This window comes from Miscanthus floridulus, chromosome 1 (genome assembly GCF_019320115.1).
Source record: "Miscanthus floridulus cultivar M001 chromosome 1, ASM1932011v1, whole genome shotgun sequence".
Taxonomy (NCBI): Eukaryota; Viridiplantae; Streptophyta; class Magnoliopsida; order Poales; family Poaceae; genus Miscanthus; species Miscanthus floridulus.
In genome coordinates, this window is record NC_089580.1 from 47,213,350 (window position 1) to 47,234,073 (window position 20,724).

General features: G+C 39.9%; 2 protein-coding genes and 2 long non-coding RNA genes across 5 annotated transcripts; 3 read left to right on the top strand and 1 right to left on the bottom strand.

Annotated features, from left to right (window-relative positions):
• Positions 1 to 302: 302 nt before the first annotated feature.
• Positions 303 to 2,325, top strand: LOC136456200 (uncharacterized). The gene is made up of 4 exons (XM_066455985.1): positions 303 to 610; positions 1,048 to 1,054; positions 1,103 to 1,543; positions 1,618 to 2,325. The coding sequence occupies exons 1-4, from the start codon at positions 303 to 305 to the stop codon at positions 2,323 to 2,325; spliced, it is 1,464 nt and encodes a 487-aa protein (XP_066312082.1).
• Positions 2,326 to 2,837: 512 nt separating this feature from the next.
• On the top strand, positions 2,838 to 3,792 carry LOC136482701 (uncharacterized). Its single transcript, XR_010765169.1, has 3 exons — positions 2,838 to 3,267; positions 3,339 to 3,455; positions 3,535 to 3,792. It is a non-coding gene; the product is annotated as an uncharacterized lncRNA (long non-coding RNA).
• Positions 3,793 to 9,272: 5,480 nt separating this feature from the next.
• LOC136482708 (uncharacterized) lies at positions 9,273 to 11,787 on the bottom strand. Of its 2 annotated transcripts, none has more exons than XR_010765173.1 (4): positions 11,610 to 11,787; positions 10,538 to 10,731; positions 10,231 to 10,360; positions 9,273 to 9,542 (listed from the first exon to the last, which is right to left on the bottom strand). It is a non-coding gene; the product is annotated as an uncharacterized lncRNA (long non-coding RNA). The 2 variants fall into 2 exon arrangements; XR_010765174.1 differs by having other exon boundaries at positions 9,273 to 10,118.
• Positions 11,788 to 13,380: 1,593 nt separating this feature from the next.
• On the top strand, positions 13,381 to 17,606 carry LOC136456208 (uncharacterized). Its single transcript, XM_066455998.1, has 11 exons — positions 13,381 to 13,388; positions 14,048 to 14,314; positions 15,596 to 15,677; positions 15,786 to 15,839; positions 15,917 to 15,991; positions 16,289 to 16,360; positions 16,597 to 16,656; positions 16,740 to 16,792; positions 16,873 to 17,056; positions 17,128 to 17,367; positions 17,446 to 17,606. The coding sequence occupies exons 1-9, from the start codon at positions 13,381 to 13,383 to the stop codon at positions 16,982 to 16,984; spliced, it is 783 nt and encodes a 260-aa protein (XP_066312095.1). The 3' UTR covers positions 16,985 to 17,056; positions 17,128 to 17,367; positions 17,446 to 17,606.
• Positions 17,607 to 20,724: the final 3,118 nt, after the last annotated feature.

Here is a 20,724-nt window from a genome sequence, read left to right on the forward strand (position 1 = left end):
TCTAAAATAGGACTCCAAACAATTATAATAAGCTCTAATGACATTTTGTTTCTTTTTTAATCTCTTTTGTCATCTAAAAATACATGTATTTTTCGTATTGACCCTATTACCCTTCAGCAAGAGAAATTGGCTAGCAATGTATCGACTCATCTATTCTGGATTCCATTGTTTCATCTACTCCATATACGCGTAGTCGCGAGAACACCGACGCTCCTCCTTCCTGCGCGAGAACACCGGCGCCCGCCGCTTCGCTGTGAAGACCGCCGGCCCTCTCCCTCCCCCACGCCGGCGATCTGACCTCCATGGAGGAAGAGCCTCCAGCCGAAGATGTCCACACTGGGGCGGTTGCCATGGACATCGAGGCAACATCAGGGCCTGCTGCCCTAGCCCTAGGCGCTTCGGGGCCTGCTACCCTAGCCGCTGCGGCGCCTGGTGCACAGCCGGACGTGGCTCCTGGAGGGCAGGCTGCGGCAGCTGGTGCAGCCGATGACCTTCCACAGCCTCCAATGGAGAACCCTAGCGACGATGCTCTAGCTATAGCAAGAGCTCTGCTGCCCACTGTTCCTCATCCGATAACAGAGTACAATCTTCCGATGCTTGATGTGCAGAGGTATTGCCCCTAATGATTTCTGTTTTTTGCCATTAAGGATCCTTTCAGTTTGATCGTGCATTCAGTTTGCCTTGTTCATCCATTCAGTTTGCTCGAGGCATGGAAAGTTCAGTAAATTGTCATATGTAGTAAATGATATAGTACTAGACCATGCAGCCTAGCTGTAACAATTGTTCAGTAACCATGCAACCTAGCTGAGACAACTATCATATATCGCTCATAACTATTGTTCAGTATTGTAACTAATCAATTAAGAAGGCATAAAACATATATAGAACGTAAGGCAGATCATATATCAACCATGCAGCCACTAGTACAGTTGTGTAAAACATCAATCATCATCCTATCATATATAGTAAGTTTGTAGTATAAAATGTCAATGTATTTATTAGTATCAATGTTACTAGTATAGTAAACTAGTTTTCGCTTTTTTGTAGGTCCCAAGTAAATGATGTCGAAAATACAGAAAGAGTTGATTGGTCTACCATATAGATAGTTGAGACAGTTGATGATGAAGGTCGAATTGAACTTATGAGCGAGAGTCAGATGTGTGAGCTATTGGGATTGGGAGATGAGGACACACCAAATATACCTACACAAGCATCTGATCGTCGAATGGATGAAGAAGGCAATGATAATGAGCTTGGTCAAGATGTTGATGGTGCTGCCATTCCTACTAATGATGCCGTATCGGGTGAGATTGTCATTTCATATGATAAGAACAACCCATCAATGAAGGTTGGGACACAGTACCCAATAATGGAAGAGTTCAAGCTGGCAGTGCGGACATATGCCATCAAGGAGTTCCATTTAGGAGTAGAGAAGTCAACTACGAAGAAATATAGGGGTTTTTGCAAGTCTGGTGATGAATCGATGGGCCCTTGTCCTTGGAGGATAAATGGGTCGAAACTGAATGGCAGCACTACTGTGGAGGTAATTTTTTTTGTATCACTTAATTCAATCATTCATCTTGTTATGTAATTTAATATTTTTTTTTGTTTTTGTAGGTACCCGTGTTAGTTGATAAACATGAATGTGTGTCTAGTGAGAGGATGCAGGTTACAACTCCAAGTTGCAAGTGGGTAGCTAGCAGGGCTGTGGATATCCTTAGAGTTGAACCAAACATTGGTACCAAGGAACTGAAAACGAGGTTGGAGACAAACCCAATACATAGGTGTATAATTGGATATGACACTGTACAGCGGGGTAAAAAAAGAGCTCTTGAAGAGATTTATGGGAAATGGTCAGATAGATTTGAGCTATTATTTAGGTGGAAGGCCGAGGTGATGAAGCGGAGTCCTAGGAGTGTCGTTCATATCGATGTTCTTGAGGTAGATGGTGAGGTATATTTCCACCGTTTTTTCTGTGCCCTGAAACCATGCATTGATGGATTCCTGGAAGGTTGTAGGCCTCATTTGAGCGTAGATGCTACAGCACTTAATGGGAGGTGGAATGGTCATTTGGCTGCAGCAGTAGCAGTTGATGGTCACAATTGGATGTATCTAGTCGCTTATGGCTTCATAGCTCAGAAAACAACAGATAACTGGACTTGGTTCATGGAACAATTAAAGAAAGCTATAGGTGATCTTCTAGTCCTTGCTGTTTGTTCGGATGCTTGCAAGGGCTTAGAGAATGCAGTGAAGAATGTATTCCCCAATGCAGAGCAAAGGGAATGCTTTTTATCATATGGTCAGAAACTTCAAGAAGAGATTTAGAGGGTTTGTCCAGATATATCCTGCTGCAAGGGCTTACATAGAGGAGATTTTCTATGACAATATAGCAAAAATGATAAGTGAATCAGCTGCATCAGTGCAATGGTTATAGGCCAATCATAAGCTATTATGGTACAGGTGTGGTTTCAATCCAGAAATTAAGTGTGACTATATAACTAGTAACATTGCTGAGACATTTAATAACTGGATTAGAGACCATAAGGACTTACCGGTTGCTGACCTTGCTGATAAGATCAGAGAAATGATCATGGTACTGTGGAACAAGAGAAGAATTATTGCATACAGGCTACGTGAAGGCAGGATACTCCCAGCAATTATGGTTCAGCTAAGGGCAAACACTAGAGGTTTGGGACACCTGAAAATTGTACCATGTTCTAACTAGAGTGCAGAGGTGTGGGACCATAGCAGAGCCGTTTCTGTGAGGCATATTGTCAAGCTAGGCCAAAGAACATGTACTTTTCTTGAATGGCAGCACACTGGTAAGCCATGTCAACATGTACTGGCCTATGCAACCCGCTAAAGGGGAGTGGATCTAGAACAGTTTGTGCATGACTACTACTCTGTGAATAGATTTAGGGCTGCTTATGGTAGAGAGATTGAGCCAATGACAGATAAAACACAGTGGCCACATGTTGACCTACCATTTGGCGTTGGTGCACCTCTGGCTAAATTATCTGCTGGAAGAATGAGGAAACTAAGAATCAAGGGATGGGATGAGGGTGGACACAAGAAGAAAGGAAAATCTACCAATGAGGGTGAAGGTGAGAAGAGATGGGATGAGGGTGAAGGTGATAACGATACTGTTCCAACAAATGCAAAGGGACAGAAGATCATCAGAGGACCTATGACTTGCAAACGATGCGGAGAAAAAGGTCACAGGCAAGCTAGTTCCAAGTGCCCATACAATGGGACCGCAAAAAAGGGGTAATTGATGATTTTCTTTATCAACTAACTTGAATGAAAATATCAATATTAATTTATTTCATCACTTGTAGGAAGCGTAGGCAACCTAGGAAGAATGTCACAAAAGAAGGACCGGCGGAACCTAGCACCCCACGGAGGCCAACCGGGGATAAAATCCTACGAGATAGTCCAGGAAGGGTCACTAGAAGGTAAGGAATATTAACACATTTACTATACACAATAATTGTTTTATATATACATCTAATTGCCGATCGTATTTATGTGCAGCAAGCTAGCGATGTTACTTGGAGAGGGCACATCTTCACAAACTGACAACGCTAGCCCCGTGAGGATGCCTACCCCGGTGCCACCAAAAAAGATGACTCCAAAAAGGAGAAAGCTAAACATTTGATGATGGAGCATTTTAGTTGTGATGAGATGTAACCTCATGATTTATTTCATATGACATTGATTTCGTTTGGAACTACATTATGGTCTTCTGAGATGAACTTGTTTATGCTACAAACATGGTTTTATGAGATGAACTCGTTGCTAAATTCTTGCCGTTATATATTACTTGTAATTGTGTATGAATCAATTCTTGTTATATATTACTTGGAACGCTGTTATATATTACTTAGAACTGTACATATATTACTTGTAACCGTACATGGCGGCCATTGCCACGGCCAGCAAGCCAAGGCAGCTGTGGCCAGCCAGCCATGGCCACGGCCGGCCAGCCAAGGCACCTGCGGCCAGCCAGCAAAGGCCATAGCCAGCCAGCCAAGGCAGCGGCCCAGCCAAGGCCAAGGGCCGTGGGAAGCAAGCAGCCAGCAGTGACCTTTTTTTTTCAAAACGACACAACAATCACGGTCAAAACACTGAAGGGTAAAACGGTCACGTTAGGAACAAATACATGTATTTAGATGTTAAAAGAGATTAAAATGGCCCGAAATGTCATTAGAGCTTATTGTAATTGTTTGGAGTCCTATTTTGGAGAAACAAACGTTATGAATCTATTACAGAGAAACCCAACGTTTGGAGTCCTAGAATAGCCAATTTCTCCATCCAGTCGGACTTTTGAAAAAACGAGACTCAATCTCGTTCTATGAGAGCCAGGCCAATCGTGCTTTAAATCCCGTGCAGGTCAGGCCCAACAAGCTGTTCAGGAAGCAAACACGGGGTTGCAGCCCGGTGGCCTGGCTAGGCCGCTGAGCCAGGAAACAAACAGCCCCTATAGTATTTGTCACTGTTTTTCTATTTCTCTTGTATTTCCTCCATTTCAAATTATAAGACTTTTAGGTGCTGTTTGGATACCAGGATATAGGAGATGGGATAGGGATAAGGAAATGAATGAATGGCTAGGATTAAATGAGGTATAAAGAATGGATGGCTAGGATACAATATCTCCTTATCTTATCCCAATCTCAATCCCCATCCCCACCCATCCAAACATGACGTTAACTTTTCTAGATACATAGTTTTTATTATGCATTTAAATATATACTATGTCTAGATGCATTAAAAATGTATTTAGAAAAATCAAAATGTCTTAAAATTTGAAATAAATGGAGTAAATTGTAAGTCGTTCTGATTTTTCTAAGCTAGGCATCATAGAAGTATTTAGTGAAAGTTATGTTTCTAAAAAAAAATAAAATGACATATAATTTCGAATGAACGAAGACTTAGAATAATAAAACCATCTTCCGCAAAAAAAAAGAATAATAAAACCATATCCTGGGACTAGGCAATAGTAGGCTACGTCTAGATGTGTTGGGTTGCCAAATAGGCTCACCGAGTCATCGTATACATGGATCAGGGGATGCAGGTTGAGTAGAACGGTATTTTAGAGGAGAAAAGTGATTGGTTAAATGCAGTTGTGAATAGAAACTGAATTGAGTCTGTGTTTGATAGGATTAATCTGAAGTTGCATGAGAAGACACAATATGCTGGAAATGTGATTGATTGGTTGTATTAAGTGGATGTTGCGACCCTGTACCTAAGAAGTGGTGTGCCTACCTCTCTTCATACTTTTGGCATGTTCGCTCGTTGGTTTCAGCCAGCCCAAACCAGCCAGCCAACAGTGTTTTTCTCTCACAGTAAACTAGCACCAGCCAGCCCAAACCAGCCCAGAAACCAACCAGCGAACAGGCCGTTTGTCTGGTGTTCTAGAATATTTCTAACTCTGTAAGAGCATCTCCACCAGATTGACCAAGTGCGAACCCCTTTTCCTATAATGAGTAGTAAAGGGGATTCAAGATAAAAAAAAAATCATCCTCCAGCAGATCTCCTTTCCAGTCCCCTTTCCCTAAAAGAAATTTCCCTCAAAACTCCCCCCTCAATCTCTCAAAGAAAGGGAAACAAACAACATTTTTTCTCATCTTCTTTCTCTATTCTCTTCTCACTGACATCTGCCCCCCCCCTTTCCAAGCGTTGCGCTGCCGCTGTGAGAGCCCGCTGCCGCACTGGGCCGCGCACGCATGCCGGACGGGTAGCCACCGTCGGGCCGCACACACGTATGCTCAACGAGTAGTTGCCGCCAGGACCGGGAGTCATGTCCCGCATCGTTTCTCTGTCCGCACAGACGGCGTGTTCGCTGGTTGGTTTCTGGGCTGGTTTTGGCTGGCTGGTGCTGGTTTGTTGTGAGAGAAAAATACTGTTGGCTGGTTGAATAAGCCTGGCTGAAACCAACAAGCGAACGGGGTGAGAGATGGGAGTCACAGAAGGAAGACAATATAGAGGAAGAAGATATATCTCATTGCCAATGACAGGTGGGTCCCACATATTAAAGGAATTAGGCTTTTTCAATCTGTGGAGCACTTGTCCCACTATAGTTTACAATTCAGTTTTTTCAATCTCCTATCCTAAATTTTAAGAGAAGGAGGAAAGGGGGCCGGTGTAGATGCTCTAAGGATGTGGGTAAATTAATTTCGCATGTGAATGGGGAATGATATACCATGACCACATGCTCTCCATCCAAACGGATCACTTTGCCAGCAGTGTTACCTCTTGTGAACCAAATAATCTAAGTATATTTGATTAATTTCTTCAAGCTGCAGTGGTATTCATTTCCCATTACGTTTTGTTTTTACACTGTACTTATGAAACAATATATACTTAGATTTTGTGAAAGATGAAATGTATGCATATCAACGTCACAAGAGCACGAGCAGTTGAACACCATATATAGCAAGTGGTTTCCAAATCTCTTATATTTCATCTGGCAATGTATATTCTAGCCCGGTGTGATGCCCAGTACAATGCATGCATGATGCATTAGTGCAGATGCCTTCCTCTCGTTGTTTGCATCGTAGAGTTACACATACGTGGGTTTCGATATCTGGTTCTAGATAATTGGATCGACAACGCAAAACAGAGGAGAATTTGAAGTTGGAGGTGCAACATGAAGGTCGTCCACGCATACCGTTCTCTTTTTTCATTCCTCAAACTAGGATCAGGGAACCAAGGAAATTGGCACACACTTTTACGTGTTCTTGACTTGAATCCTCTGCCCGATGAATGCCCCTTTAGAATGCAGAAATTCTCGTTTTATATGTTTTCCATATGAAAAGAATGTGTCCTATGAAATTCGTGTATATGAACCATTTTATAGAAGGCGCTAGTAATGGAAAGTTGCCCAACAATTAATCTCTGGAATTTTTGTTCTGATAGTATCAATTAATAGAATAGAAATAGACTTATATTCGATGATTAAGGGCTAATTAATATATTTCACTTCATTTCATGGGGGTCATTATTTTTGCCTTTAAATATGAAATTTGAGTAAATTTTGTTGATTTATTAATTTTTTTAGGCCATTGACCATATTTGTGATGTTAAATATCATATGATGTATATTTTGCCAATGTTAGCGTTATCTTGGTTTTTCTACACTGTCAATAACCAATATTATTAGTGGACTTCTTCATTTCGGTATACTACAAGAGAAACACCTCTTTTGCAATGGATAGTTATTAGTTGCAAGGAATAAGATGGCAACGTTTATCAAACCGTTGGAAGCATATCCGTGCTCTTGTGAGCGGCTCTCGGCTCTTCTGAGCTACTAGGCCGGGTTGCGCGCTTCGCTGCGCACGCAGGTGATGTGCACATCTCTGTTTTTCTTGCTGTGAACCTGTGATACCGCTCTTGCTAAGGTTACATCACTTTGATCTTTGTGAGTTGTGACTTGTATTCGAGCATCGTCGATGCGTGAGGATAGCGTGGCTTGCCTTTCCGGAGTATGTTGACGTGGTATTTCCCTTTCAATGTGGTATATGTATTGTTTTGGTGATCCATTTAGATCTTTCCGTATTATATATAATGTTTAGCTATGATGATGAAGCGAATACACATGGGATACAAAGGAACTTAGAAAAGTATACATATGCAAATACTGACTGAATTCATAAAGGGAGCATATAACGTTCTTTGCAAAAAAAAAAAAATCCAAATTTGCCCAACTATGTATTGATTATTTTAAAAATACATGGACACAGGACACACGATTTAAAAATAAAAAACAGTTCTGGCCGAACCCGCTAAGGGTCATACATCGTGACATAAGCACCGATTCACTTTCGCAAGCCAAATTGCCTAACTTTCCCTTTCACCTGTAACCTGAAATAAAAATAGAGAACATATATCAAATGAATAAACATTATACAGATTGGGGTTTGTCAGAACAGATGGAGTGTAGTTCCATTTGAACATTGGAAATTACCTTAGCTTTTATGCAACAAAAAAGAGGTGGTCTCAAGCTTTGAAGATTCACATGTTTCAAAATTGTGAAGAGGTGGTTTCAATATTCACAAGGGATCATAAAAAAAAAAGTGAACTGACCTCTTCCAGATTTGGTGCTCCAGCTATTATTGTATTATAAGCAAGTAAATAGTTAGTCCCCACTAAAAATATATAGAAGTCAAAAGAGTCATGTTGTAGAGGAAAATGACAGATTGTAGATGAAGTTATCTGAAGTATGACAGGATCTGGTAGCTTTCAGGACATAATGTAGAGTGGTTCTACTCCAGGTTTCATACATAAAACTGATAAAACAGAGGTTTGCAAAAGAGTTTAAAGCCATCAGGAATATATGGTATTTTTTATCATAATAAAATCATGATATCACTAACCAAAAAGACTGTCGAGCACTCGAGCATGAATATAATTTAGTGTTAATTTTATATGCAAATTATGCTAGCACCATGAATATAAAGGTCACCTAAAGCACATTATTTCATAGTATTTGACTGTACTATAGGTTTGAAACTTTGGGCAAGTTCATTTTCTTTGAACAACTGCTTTTTAGCCTGATCAATAACATCATTCTGAGGTTTTCTGAACACCTTGTCCATGTAATGATAATAACAAATATGCCACTGACCTGTTGAATGTTGGATCTCCACTTGCAGTAAGAAGCTCACAGCTGACAGCTCCCAGGCAAGGAAGCAGTCATTGCTATTCTGAGTGGTGTGTGCTCGATGCGTCATGGCTTGCATTTAGCAACTCAGTATTGTAAGGCTTCAACATTACAATTAACTTTTAGAGCAGAAACAGAACCGCAACACTACTGATCTCTCTGCTACACGATTTTTATGAAAGAATACCACTGCAAGACGTGTGTTTACCTTTTTATGGGAGAAGAGGCTTAACAAAACGATTAGCTCAAAAAGATATAATGTAGAAAAGATTCATCAGGTGAACAACTTTCCTTTAACATTCCCCCCTCCCACGGGCCAAGAAGAAAAAAGAAAAATAGATTCCTAGCATTTAGTGCAGTGCAATTCAAATACAGGACGGCTTATATTGTAGGCATGCAAGTTTTGATCGAAGTCATCACTCTAGTGTCCGGTAAGCACAAACATAAAAGAAATCGCCATATAGGGAACATTCCGGCACATCAGCCAAAGATGCTCGACGCATATTTTATCAGAAGTGATAATAGCAAGAGGAATAAACAACAGTGGTGTAAACTCACATTTTAGAATCACATGATTGAGGAAGAGGAAGAGGAAGAGGAAGAGGAAGAGGAAGAAGCGCGGACAGAGGCGGCGAGGCGCGATGCCGCGGTAGGAGAGCGGGTTTTCTCCATTTTTTTATTTACTTTGATTTGACGCAGGCACAGGAAGAGACCATACGCGTGAGGTATTCATATATGATTATTAGTAGGCAGTCGTAGGGAATGTGTGGGATCGGATGATAGACCATCAGTCTCACAGTGGGATGTACCTGACCCAAGTCCGATTCTGCAGCAGCTTCCTGTTGTGACCAAGCACACAGTATATCGAAGAAACATCTACCTGCAGGAACACAATAGCACATGATATCAACAAACCATACATGCCACACATTGAGAAAAGCACGTGCGTTAATGACATCATCCCCATAAAGATTAGCATGAAACCATGTGAACACGGAGAGTTAACAGATTAAACTATTATGAGCCATAAATTATCAAGAATATATCTTCACTCAATTGTTATGTGAAGCACTGACCAAATGAGTAATCTTTTAGCCACTACAAATGGATCTTAATAGTTTAATTGGTATAAAACTAAAATAAGTTAGACAAATTTGATTAGACATTTGGACTGGCAACTCTGTAAAACCTTCATGCACATAACAAAAACTCCTGGCCACAATCCAAGAGGAAGCTCCTCGAAACACTCAACATGAAAATAAGTATTAACATATGAGCGGTTTACTACTGTGGGTTAAAACAGAGGCCTTCCCATGGGTCTCATATTCGTCAAGATTTGTTTATGGTAGGAGATGTATCATAAGTTCGAACTATTTATAACCAGAGTGAGCTTGCGCTGCTTCTCCGACCCTCCTTTTCTATGTCTGGCTATCTGTAAGTAGTAAGTAGCCTCACCCTGAAATAATTTGAAAACTGTCTACAGAGTAGTCTTATCTCGGAACTACAATATAGCTGTCACGGTAAAAAAAATAAAGCTCAAGTAACAATAGGGAAACAATTATAGGTACCTGCTGTCATAGTTGAACCCCTTTGTCAATCAAAAGAGATTTTGATAGACATAGCCAGAGGATAATTTAGACAGGAAAAGGCATGGGAATGTCATAAGCGTATCTTTAGTCGCGAAAGCACAAGCTTAATCTGGCCAAATAAAAGCAAACCAAAAATTGGTTAGTCTAAAATAAATATACTTCAACGCAAAAGACAATCTGATTTAAAAGCTCTTCACTCTAAACTGAAATATTAAATATCAGAACACCAAAAATGCACTGAATCTTTTTTTTTTCCAAAAGAAAATCAGTGGGGAACTGAAATTACCTCTAGGATGTACATGATCAGCAGCAACAGCATTGTTTGATGCAGATGACGTTCACAAATTATAATATAAAGCACCTAAGAATATAACAGTCCCCCATCTCGTCCTTAACCTATGGAAGGCCGGTCCAAGTTTGTTCGATGGAACATCGATTTGGACATAATATGTTTCAGTTATCACCCATGTCATCCCTAACCTGTAAAAAGCAACGATGGTTAGGCGATCTTTTGCAGGCCATATCTAGTTAGCTGGACATAATATATTTCAGTTATCTCCCATGCCATCCCTAACCTGTGCAAGGCAAATGATGATTAGGCGATCTTTTACAGTCTGAACTGAAGAGTTATTGCATCAGAATATATATTAACATGAATTATTTATTCTTAAAAACGCTGGAGCTATATAAATAAACCAAATTTCTTTTCTGAAAGTGAATTCCTGTGAAGATAACACCTTATATAGGATATAAATGAACAATATTTCTACAGGCAAAATAAATACGGCAATATCATATACTGAAGTGCTAGCTAACCAAGTATCCTGAATTCCAGAGGAAAAAGGCAATGGAAAAACTGATCGTATGATTAGCTAGTTTGACCTTTTTTTCATTCCCTTCCAGAGAGGGATCCAAATCAAATAGCAGTTAGGATGAGCATGGATAAAATTACAGATCAAATTACCAGATGTAATTAGAAGTACTGTGGCAAGAGTGACAACGGAGGAAGAGAATATGTGTACGGCTTAGGCCTCGTTCGCTGGTCTGAACTTTGGCTGAAACTGGCTGAAAAACACTGTTCCGGCTGAATTGTTGGGAGAGAAAAACACTGTTCCGGCTAAAAAAATAAGTCAAACAAGCCAAATTTAAGCACTAGGGGCCCCTGCACCCGCGCGCCGCACACAGCAATCAGATGGAGGAGAAAGAGAGGGAGCGAAGATCATCGTATGAACGAAACACAGACATAGGAGAAGGATAACAGAGAAGACCCTGGCAATGGCGACGGCGGCGCGGAGGAGATGGGCGAAGGAGCAGATAGGACGCGCAGGAGGAACAGTGAGTAAAGCTAAGTGGAGCACCTCAGAAGCGCGGCGAAGAACACAGACGAAGGAGCCGAGGAGAGCCCCCGGCAATGACGACGACGGCGGCGCCGAGGAGGCGGGCGAAGGAGCCGAGGAGAACCCGCTGCCGATCCCAGCGGCGCTGCCGAGGAACGGCATGCGACTCCGTGGGGCAGCGGTGCCGTGTCCGAAGATAAGGAAGAGATTTCTTTTTTATTTTGACGGACGGAGAGAGCGAGGGTCAGCAGGAGGGCCGGGCCAATTAAACGACGCGAGACCAAATCGAGGACTACACACGCACGAGGCCAGGTGGCTGCACACGATTGGTAAACAGTAACTAGAGCGCTCTCAACGCGCGGATGCTAGGAGCTTTATGGAGTTTCATATATATATGCGGGACGTGCTCTTTGTTTAACTTCTACTTAATAATAATTAATTAATAAGCGGCAAAAACAATCAAGCACGGATTTCGAACATGCGACCTCTTAGAACCAATCAAGCCACTCCGGATCCAGCACTTATAGCCCCTCTCTCTTACGTACACAGGAAATATATTATCCTGTACGCAGGAAATATATTGAAAAAAAATAAAAGTATTAGCACTGTAAAGGTATAAGACTGAAATCAAATGGCTATAAGTGCACCGCAGCTTAGGTGTGATTTTAAAAAACAAAAAAACATTTTTCAATATTTGATTTCTAAAAAACAAAAAAGTATAAGACTGAAATCAAATGGCTACAGGTGGGCCACGCGATTTTTAAAAAAACAACAAGACGCCTTTCAAGATTTGATTTCTAAAAAAACAAAAAAAAAGTTTTCATATGGATTTAAACCCATACCACCCAACAAACTGAACAACTCTCTACCATTAGGCTGCACATACTTTTGTTGGGACATGTAGGACATTGATTTTTTTATCACATTTCGTAACCTTGTGATAGGCTGCACGAAAGACTTCGTAACTTTCTCATATGATGTCCAATGAAGACAAACTTATTCCAAGATTATAGTACCTTTCGAGATCTACAACTTTATAGTTAAAACTTTTTTGATTTGAGGTCGTTTGGATATCCAAATATGTATCACAAAATTTTATAGAGTTAATATCAAAGGAGTCCATATGCTCTAAAGTCACAAGTAAGTATGTAGTGGTAGAAAAGGAGAAACAACCAAAACAAAAGTTGTAGATCTCAAAAAGTTATAAAACTTTATAGTTCACAACTTTTTAATTTAAAGTTGTTTTGATGCTGAGTTATTTGTTTCACCAGATTTAATAGAAGTCAATACCAAAGGAATCCATGTGCTCTATAGTTATAAGTGAGTGTGTAGTTGTAGTTAAGGATGTCGGATGGAGAAGCGACCAAAACAAAAGTTGTAGCTCTCGAAAAGTTATGCAACATTGTAGTTGACAGTTTTTTTCGTTTGAAATCGTCTGTCCAACGAAGATTACATTTAATTTCTCATATTTAAAATTTGATTTTTTAAAACAACCTCGGATGGAGAAATGACCAAATCAAAAGTTTTACATCTCGAAAAGTTATGCAACTTTGTAGTTGACGACTTTTTCATTTAAAATCATTTATAGAGTGAAAAATATGATCGAATTTCCTCATATTTAAAATTCAAATTTTTCATTCGACCTCGGATAAAGAATTGACCAAAACCAAAGTTGTAAATCTTTAACCATATTTTATTTTATCTTGCACAAAAAAACATATTTTAATTTAGATTTGATTTGCTTGATAGAAAGTATCAATTTAATGTAATTTAATTTGCTAGGCCCGATTAAATGCCTAGGTAATTTTCAGATGTCTTACTTTATTAACTATCGGATTTAAATACTAACACTAAAATAATAATATAAAAACGTAATCACAAGCTTTTGGTTTCGCCTTTTATGGCTCCTGCTATTCTTTCCCTCGTAATCACAACTTCACAAGTTAGTATTTTTTTTTTGTCATGTTTTGCTCCCGCCATTCTTTCCCTCCATTTTTTATTTCGCCCTTTTTAGATCTTCAAAAGTGCACTATGCAAAAAGAAGATTTTCCGTCACATCAAACTTGCGGTTGAGTACTAAATGTAGACGAAATCAAAAACTAATTGCACAGTTTACTTTAACTTTGCGAGACAAATCTTTTGAGCCTAATTAGTCAATGTTTGGACAATAATTCACAAATACAAACGAAATACTACAGTGGAGAATCGTACACTATGTAGTGTAAACTTTGCCGAACTAAACGCGCCCTTCGTACCTTTTTTCTTCCACACAGCTAATCTGTTTTTTGGTTACTCATACTAATTGTTAAGAAGTCTAATAGTGGGCCCACCCTTCATAGAGACTAGCCAATGAGGACTGCGTGAAAACAGCATAAGAACCGCCCCTTGATTGTGGATCTCGTCAGTTATCCCAGCTGAATCGTGGTTCCTTTTCTATTTATTATTTTTCATCGCACCAGCACAACTCCATACCTCTCATCTCCCTGCTGCAAACCACTACACCACCACCGGCGCAGCAGCGGCGCTGCGTCCCCGCACCAGCGCCGGTGGCTGCACCGCGCCGCCGCAGGACAATGCCCACATGCCCCCACACCCTCGCCGGTCCCTGTCGCCGCCTCCAGCGGTCACCGTCGTTGGTCCCTGTTGCCACCTCAAGAGAATGGTGTTGGATCGATCCCTTCTTCCGTGCAGCACGAGGATGATCTGAGCTCACTTCTTGGCCGCAGGTTCGTAGCATTCTCCCGCCTTCTGCATACTTCCGCTTCTTCGCCGCTCGCGACGAGTTCGCGCCGCCGCAGCGTGCGTGGCTGGTCGATTCCGTGCGTGGCTCGACGATTCCTGAATTTTTAGAATTCTACTAGAAACCAAGCGCGGAATTGCCCGCGTCTCCCTGTGTCGGATCAGCCCGTGATGTGAGATGAGTCCATCCGAAGATGATCAAAGACTATCAGTGCGTTGCCCAGCCTTTGCGCCAAACTGACCAATGGATCTTTTCGTGTTTGAAATGAGTTGATGATGTCTTGTTTGGCGCATGCTTGTCTGAAATCAAGCTCGAAAGTATAATAGCAGTTCGTACAATAATAAGATCTAACATTTCCTTACATTAGTTACTCACATTGAGGCACATTTTAATCATTTTCCATTTATCACTACTGAATCATTTCTATGTAAAGGCAACGCTTATTGTCTCATCAAGCAATCTGCAACACAGAACAATCATGAGCACCCTTGATTAAAAAAAAGGACCAACCAATAAATAGCTATACCAGTCTCTGCTAATCAGATGGGGCATTAGCACAAGTGCAGTGGCTAGTGCCCCAATTGGAACAAGCTGTGAGACACCATCATCTCTTATTGGCATAATGGCATCACAATCCCAACACTATGCATGTCAGGATTAGGCATTCCGCGTCCAGTGGGATAGCGGTAGCCATGACCACCTGTAGCCTGTAGGGGACATTTGCAGCATGCAGAAATTTCAGGCCTAATTCAACGAATGAAATTGAATGCCAAGAACAATACATCATACCTGTTGCTGACCACCCATTGGCATGGGTTGCTGCACTCCACTAGTGCCAACAGCCCAACACGCCTACTAGCAGTAAGCTGTGGTTGCTGACCCTGCTGAACCATAGGCATCATAAAGTTCAGCATTGGACCAGCAGGCCTCATCCCAGGCATCAGAGGTTGTTGGAAGGCAAATCCAGCCTAACAAACAACACAGAATTCATCAGATCACAAATACGATTACAAAGACACCAAGGAGTTCTGGTTAATAACAGGATTCCTAATGCATCTTACAAAGCATAATTTCATATGTATCCATCAACTTTCAAGGCAAGTCACAATAAAATTAGAGAGCAATAGATGTGTGATTGTGCACAGTAAGATTTCGTGTTACTGAGGGAAAATACACCAAGCACATATATGAACAACTGAATGATACAATGGTACAATTGAATTGGATTTTTCATACCAGATTTATGTCAAATATTTATTTGTTTTAGTTCACTGCAGAATGGGCAAGCTGACAATGTGGAGGATGATGATCTGCAGCCACATTACAAATACCTTAGTCCTGTAGAGAAGGTATGCACACTAATATGGATGAGAGCTTTTTACTATGGTTGGCACTGGAAAGCTACAACTAGAATTTTATGCTGTCATTTAACTGTGACCTGTGCCTTGCGCTTGCAGAGGCAAAATGTTATGAAGCAGAGAAATATAGATGTTGTTAGCTCAAAGAAACAGGTAAGAACAGCTATTTTTTCAGTGATTAGTCATTGTAAGGTATTTTGGTTAAATATTCTTTTGGTTCCTCTGTAAAGAAGGTGGCTGAGCACTCATATGAAGCCACAAATCTGGACTCATCTACCCTAGCCACAATAAATATTAACTTACAGGTAACTATTCATGAAGCACTAGCTGTAGATTTTCTTTTAGACAAGTTTCTGCAATCCTTATTTCAACTTTAGTCATTAGTGTTTACTTCATGCTTTACCCGTGACAGCTATCTGGTGTGCTTGTCTTGTTGACTTGATTGATTACTTAGAAAAAAACTTATGAATTTTTGTTAGGCTGAACTGATAATACCTTATTTATTTACTTACATGTTATGGCACATGGCCTTAATAACCTATCTCTGTTCTGATTCATTTTGTTGGTGAAAGAAAATATTAATTTATTCTTATTCACTATAGACGGAACAAGATGATTATGTGGAGCACAAGGATCTGCCGACACATTACAAATATAATTGTACTAAACATAAGGTTTGCACACCAAACTAAACACATGGATGCAAAGCAATATATTATGTTCATTTTACTGGATACCGTTAGTGTCACTGCCTTTTGACTTTCCTGACATATGTTTCTTTCTAGAACAAACACAGTATAGTACTGAATGACAGTATAGTGTTAAATTTTATCATATCTTTAGTAAGTGGATCATTTCTACTAGACCATACCTTTCCGCAAATTGACTAGTAATTTCTATTTAATTACAGGAAAAACATATCCACAATGATGTTATGGTGAATAAAAGCAAGTGTACTAATGAAATCAAGGTGCTGTATAAATAACTCTCTGTCCTATGAAGTTTATCAAATTGTTGATCAAATTATTGTATTTAAACTAGCACATATTACAGGTTGTGGCAAAGGAAACATCTGCCACTGAAATTTTGAAGCATCTGACTACCAAGTAAATATTGTTTTAGCAATGATATTTTTGTTACATGCATATTTTTCACTACTAAGTTATCTGTTTTGACTTGTTTCCAGCAGAACAAGATCTCAACAAGGCCTAGTGCAACAGTACCTGCTAGTGTATAAGACACATCTTTTAAAACTTCATATTATCCCTTTCTTAATTGTTCTTACAATTGGAGTCTAAGAATCCTCATATATACTTTTGTAGAAACATCATCGTGGCACAACAAATTGGTCAATTGGCAATTCAATGACGGTATGGTCATTTGATTTCTTGCAAGTAGTCTGATCTGTTATGCACTTATTTTTTTCCAATATGTGAACCAGGTTGGCACCAAAGTATACTTACAGAGCTGGAAAAATCAAAATAAGTCTGTTGCATTGGGTACAATAGTAAGTTGTGATCCAACACAGAAACTTGATGGTGTTCAGCTAGGCAAAGAATTTTGAATGGTTCATGTTAGTTTTGCAATGGTAGATGATGAAACATTGATACGACCATACAAAGGCTACAAGGTTATTGGAGACGTAGAAGGATGAGTTACTGTTGCATGGCCTTTAACTTTTGTACGGTCTTTTCTATAACCCAATATAACTTTAGTTCTCATAAGTGTTATATTAAATTAATCCAACTTTCATCTGTAGATCAAGAAGATAAATATATGATCACATGAGTGGAACGCTAGACTAAAGTGAAGGAAGGAGAAATGACACTGCTGGCATACTATGACGGATCACTTTATATGTTTTATATTTTGCTCACATAGGAACTTGTACTCCGAACAAAAATTACGTCATGAATTATGTGGATGGTACTCATTGTAATGCAATAAATTCTTTATTATTATATATATATATATATATATATATATATATATATATATATATATATATATATATATATATATATATATATATATATATATATATATGGTTGAATGTGCTTATTTTCTATGTGTTGGATGGTCTTGCATTTTTCATTAAATTGTACATGAATTATTTCTATTTTTGTCTCCAAAATTAAATAATTATATGATATTAATGACTGAATAATTTATTTCTTACAACACATGTAACTGTTGCAACAGACCAAATCTATATGTTACAACAAACCATAGAGGCCGTTCACCCATGGTTTTTACAAACACATATAAGTGTTGCCATAACCCATCATTATACGTTGCAACTTTGCAACAATTATCAGTACAGTTTACCGATGCATAAATAAGTGTTGCAACAGATTCTTGCAACGTCACTTTAGGCAACACATATTAGATGCGTTGGTATAGACCTTGCCAACGTATATATAGACATTTAGCAACGTATATTTGCGTTGCAAAAGGAAGTGTCATTTTGTAGTGGTACAGAGTTTTACGTCTCTTTATTATCGTAACCCTCGTTTTACTCTAGCTTTGCCAAGGTTCCGTAAAAGAAAATTGTATATATCTATAAGTTGGTGCCACTAAACTGGAGCTCTGTTAGCGATTGAGCTACTACTGAATACTAATAAGAGAGAGCTAAGGCCGGGTCAGTTCACTACGGTATGAGCAACTGAGCAAGCAGTGCATATATATGTGCCTAATGTGATACACGCATCTTGCATTGGACAACTGTACTAGTAGTGGGAGTTATTAGTTGTTGGCCCATGCGAGAACCATGCTTGATGTTCATGAACTGCCAGAGCAAATCTCTCTTAACCGTCCTTGCTCAGGCAGTTTGGCGCACACGTTCTTCGTGCAGCTGCAGCAGGCGGGTGCAGAGAGAGAGAGAGAGGTCGGATCAGTTTGTATTGTACTCGCCGATGCCTAAGAGCTCATTCACGTTGCTCGATCGCAGAATTACTGTGCCATCTGTAGATGGCTAAGAGCCAATTGGTAGTAGATGAGAAATCAAGTGCTTGTGCTACGAACCAGCAGCTGGGCATCAACCATGCATGCTTGCATGTGGCTGTGGCTCCCGCAGTGCCGGACCGATCACACGGAACGCAAGACGCAGTGCCCAGTTCCATTTCCGTGGTCGTTTCCAATCCAGCGAAGCGATCTGACCGAACGAGAAGGCTCTCCAGCACATGACCACGCCACACGTTGCTCGTTGCCCCTTTCACACGGACCATAGGCTGGCTGTGTGCCGTCGCAGAGTCCGGAACATTTCTTTTTAAAAAACAGAGGGCTCACGCTGCGCCAATGCTTCTTCCTCTCTTCTCTCACCTCTTGGGCGCTCTGTTACCACAGGCCAAGGCCGTTGAACTTTAAACCAAAAGTAGTCAAAACTGAGATACTTAGCGACCGAGGTATTTATTATTAAGAATTAGTGGTAACAGTTATGGTTATGTTTCAAATACAGTGATGTTGAGAAATGGAGTTACTGTTGTTCAGATATTGTGGAAACCATTTAGCGACTGAAATATTTATTATTCGTAATTCCCCCCCTATTGTACTAGTCGAATAAAGGCAACATTACAGAGTGATTTCGAATTTCCGTAAAAGTCTATCCTCCACAACCTGTCCTTTTTGTATTATTCCCACCTCTGCTGTCACCACCCTTTTACAGACTCACTAATACTTATCTGCAGCCAAGACAGAACTAAACCCAACTAGTATGACTTAAATTTTTGAATAAATAGACATATCAGTAAATGCCTTATTTCTTTATTTATTTGCTCGTGGTGGTCACGGAACATACTAGTATTAGAAATATAGGATGAGTAGTCCTTGAAAAGGTTATTAGTGTAATCCGGTAAAATTGTAATTTATTCATTATCAGTTCCTCGTGAATTCTGTATTCTAAGTTTTAGCTGTGGATTATCAGATATCATGTTTTTCTTTTTTTTTCTTCTGCAAATCAACATTATATTTTGTGTTTATTTTTTGCATTTATCTCATTTTTACTCTCTCAATCTAGCTTTGACTTTCAGAACAGTCTCCAATTAATGAGGTTAATTTGTTTGCAGCCCACCATGGTGCAATTGGTTCTTTTGTTGCTACTATTGACGCCTTCTTGTCCTTAGGTGAATGCAATCACACTAGCCAACACAGAGTAAGCACCACACATATTAAATAGAGTCATGGTTGGGTTAATATCTTTATAATTTATTTATTTATTTATTTCTCTGGCCAGTAAATGGAATGCAGGATCTACAACATTACAAGCTAAACTTAGCCGCGAATCCTAGTGGACGCTGGTATGAATTGAAGCCTGAAGACGGAAAAAGACTAGTGATACCACAAAGAGTCGTTCTGAACTTTGGTGGAAAGTATGCGGACCTTCTAGAAGTAGACCCCAAATCAAAACTGGAACAACTGGCGCTAAGCCAAGATCTTTTTCACATTTCCGAGCAGCAGCTCTAGATTGTAATAGCATGAATAATTGTCATGGTTTCTGAGGCTGAAGGCTTATTACGATAGGTAATAGAATAGTCTCAGCTTGGCCCAATCCAACATCTCTTACAAAAGATGAAGTAAAATATATGGTCACATGGGGGAAGTGTCTATGCTTATTATGTGTGAGTCAGTCAATTTATGTGCCTGTTTTAGGACCAATTCTATCCTTTGTTTTCCTCCAACACCTCAACTTATGACGACTAAAAAATACACAAACACACTCATCACTCAGACAGAAGCTTACAACACGGCCAACCACTTATAAACTATTGCTCTTGTTATATACAAGCCAACAACTTATACCAGGACTATTGGTACATAGACAAGCATGCATGGCCCCGTTCGGCTGGAGGGTTTTTAGAGGAAAGTGGAGGAGAAACACTGTTCCGGATGAAATGTTGTGAGAGAAAAACACCGTTTCAAATGAAAAAACAAGCGGATCAAGCCGGGTTCAGGGCACGCGAACGGGGTGATCTACCTATTCGCATGCAAGTATGTGCTACCACATGAATCAACTACTTTATTAGCATCGCACGCGGCACGC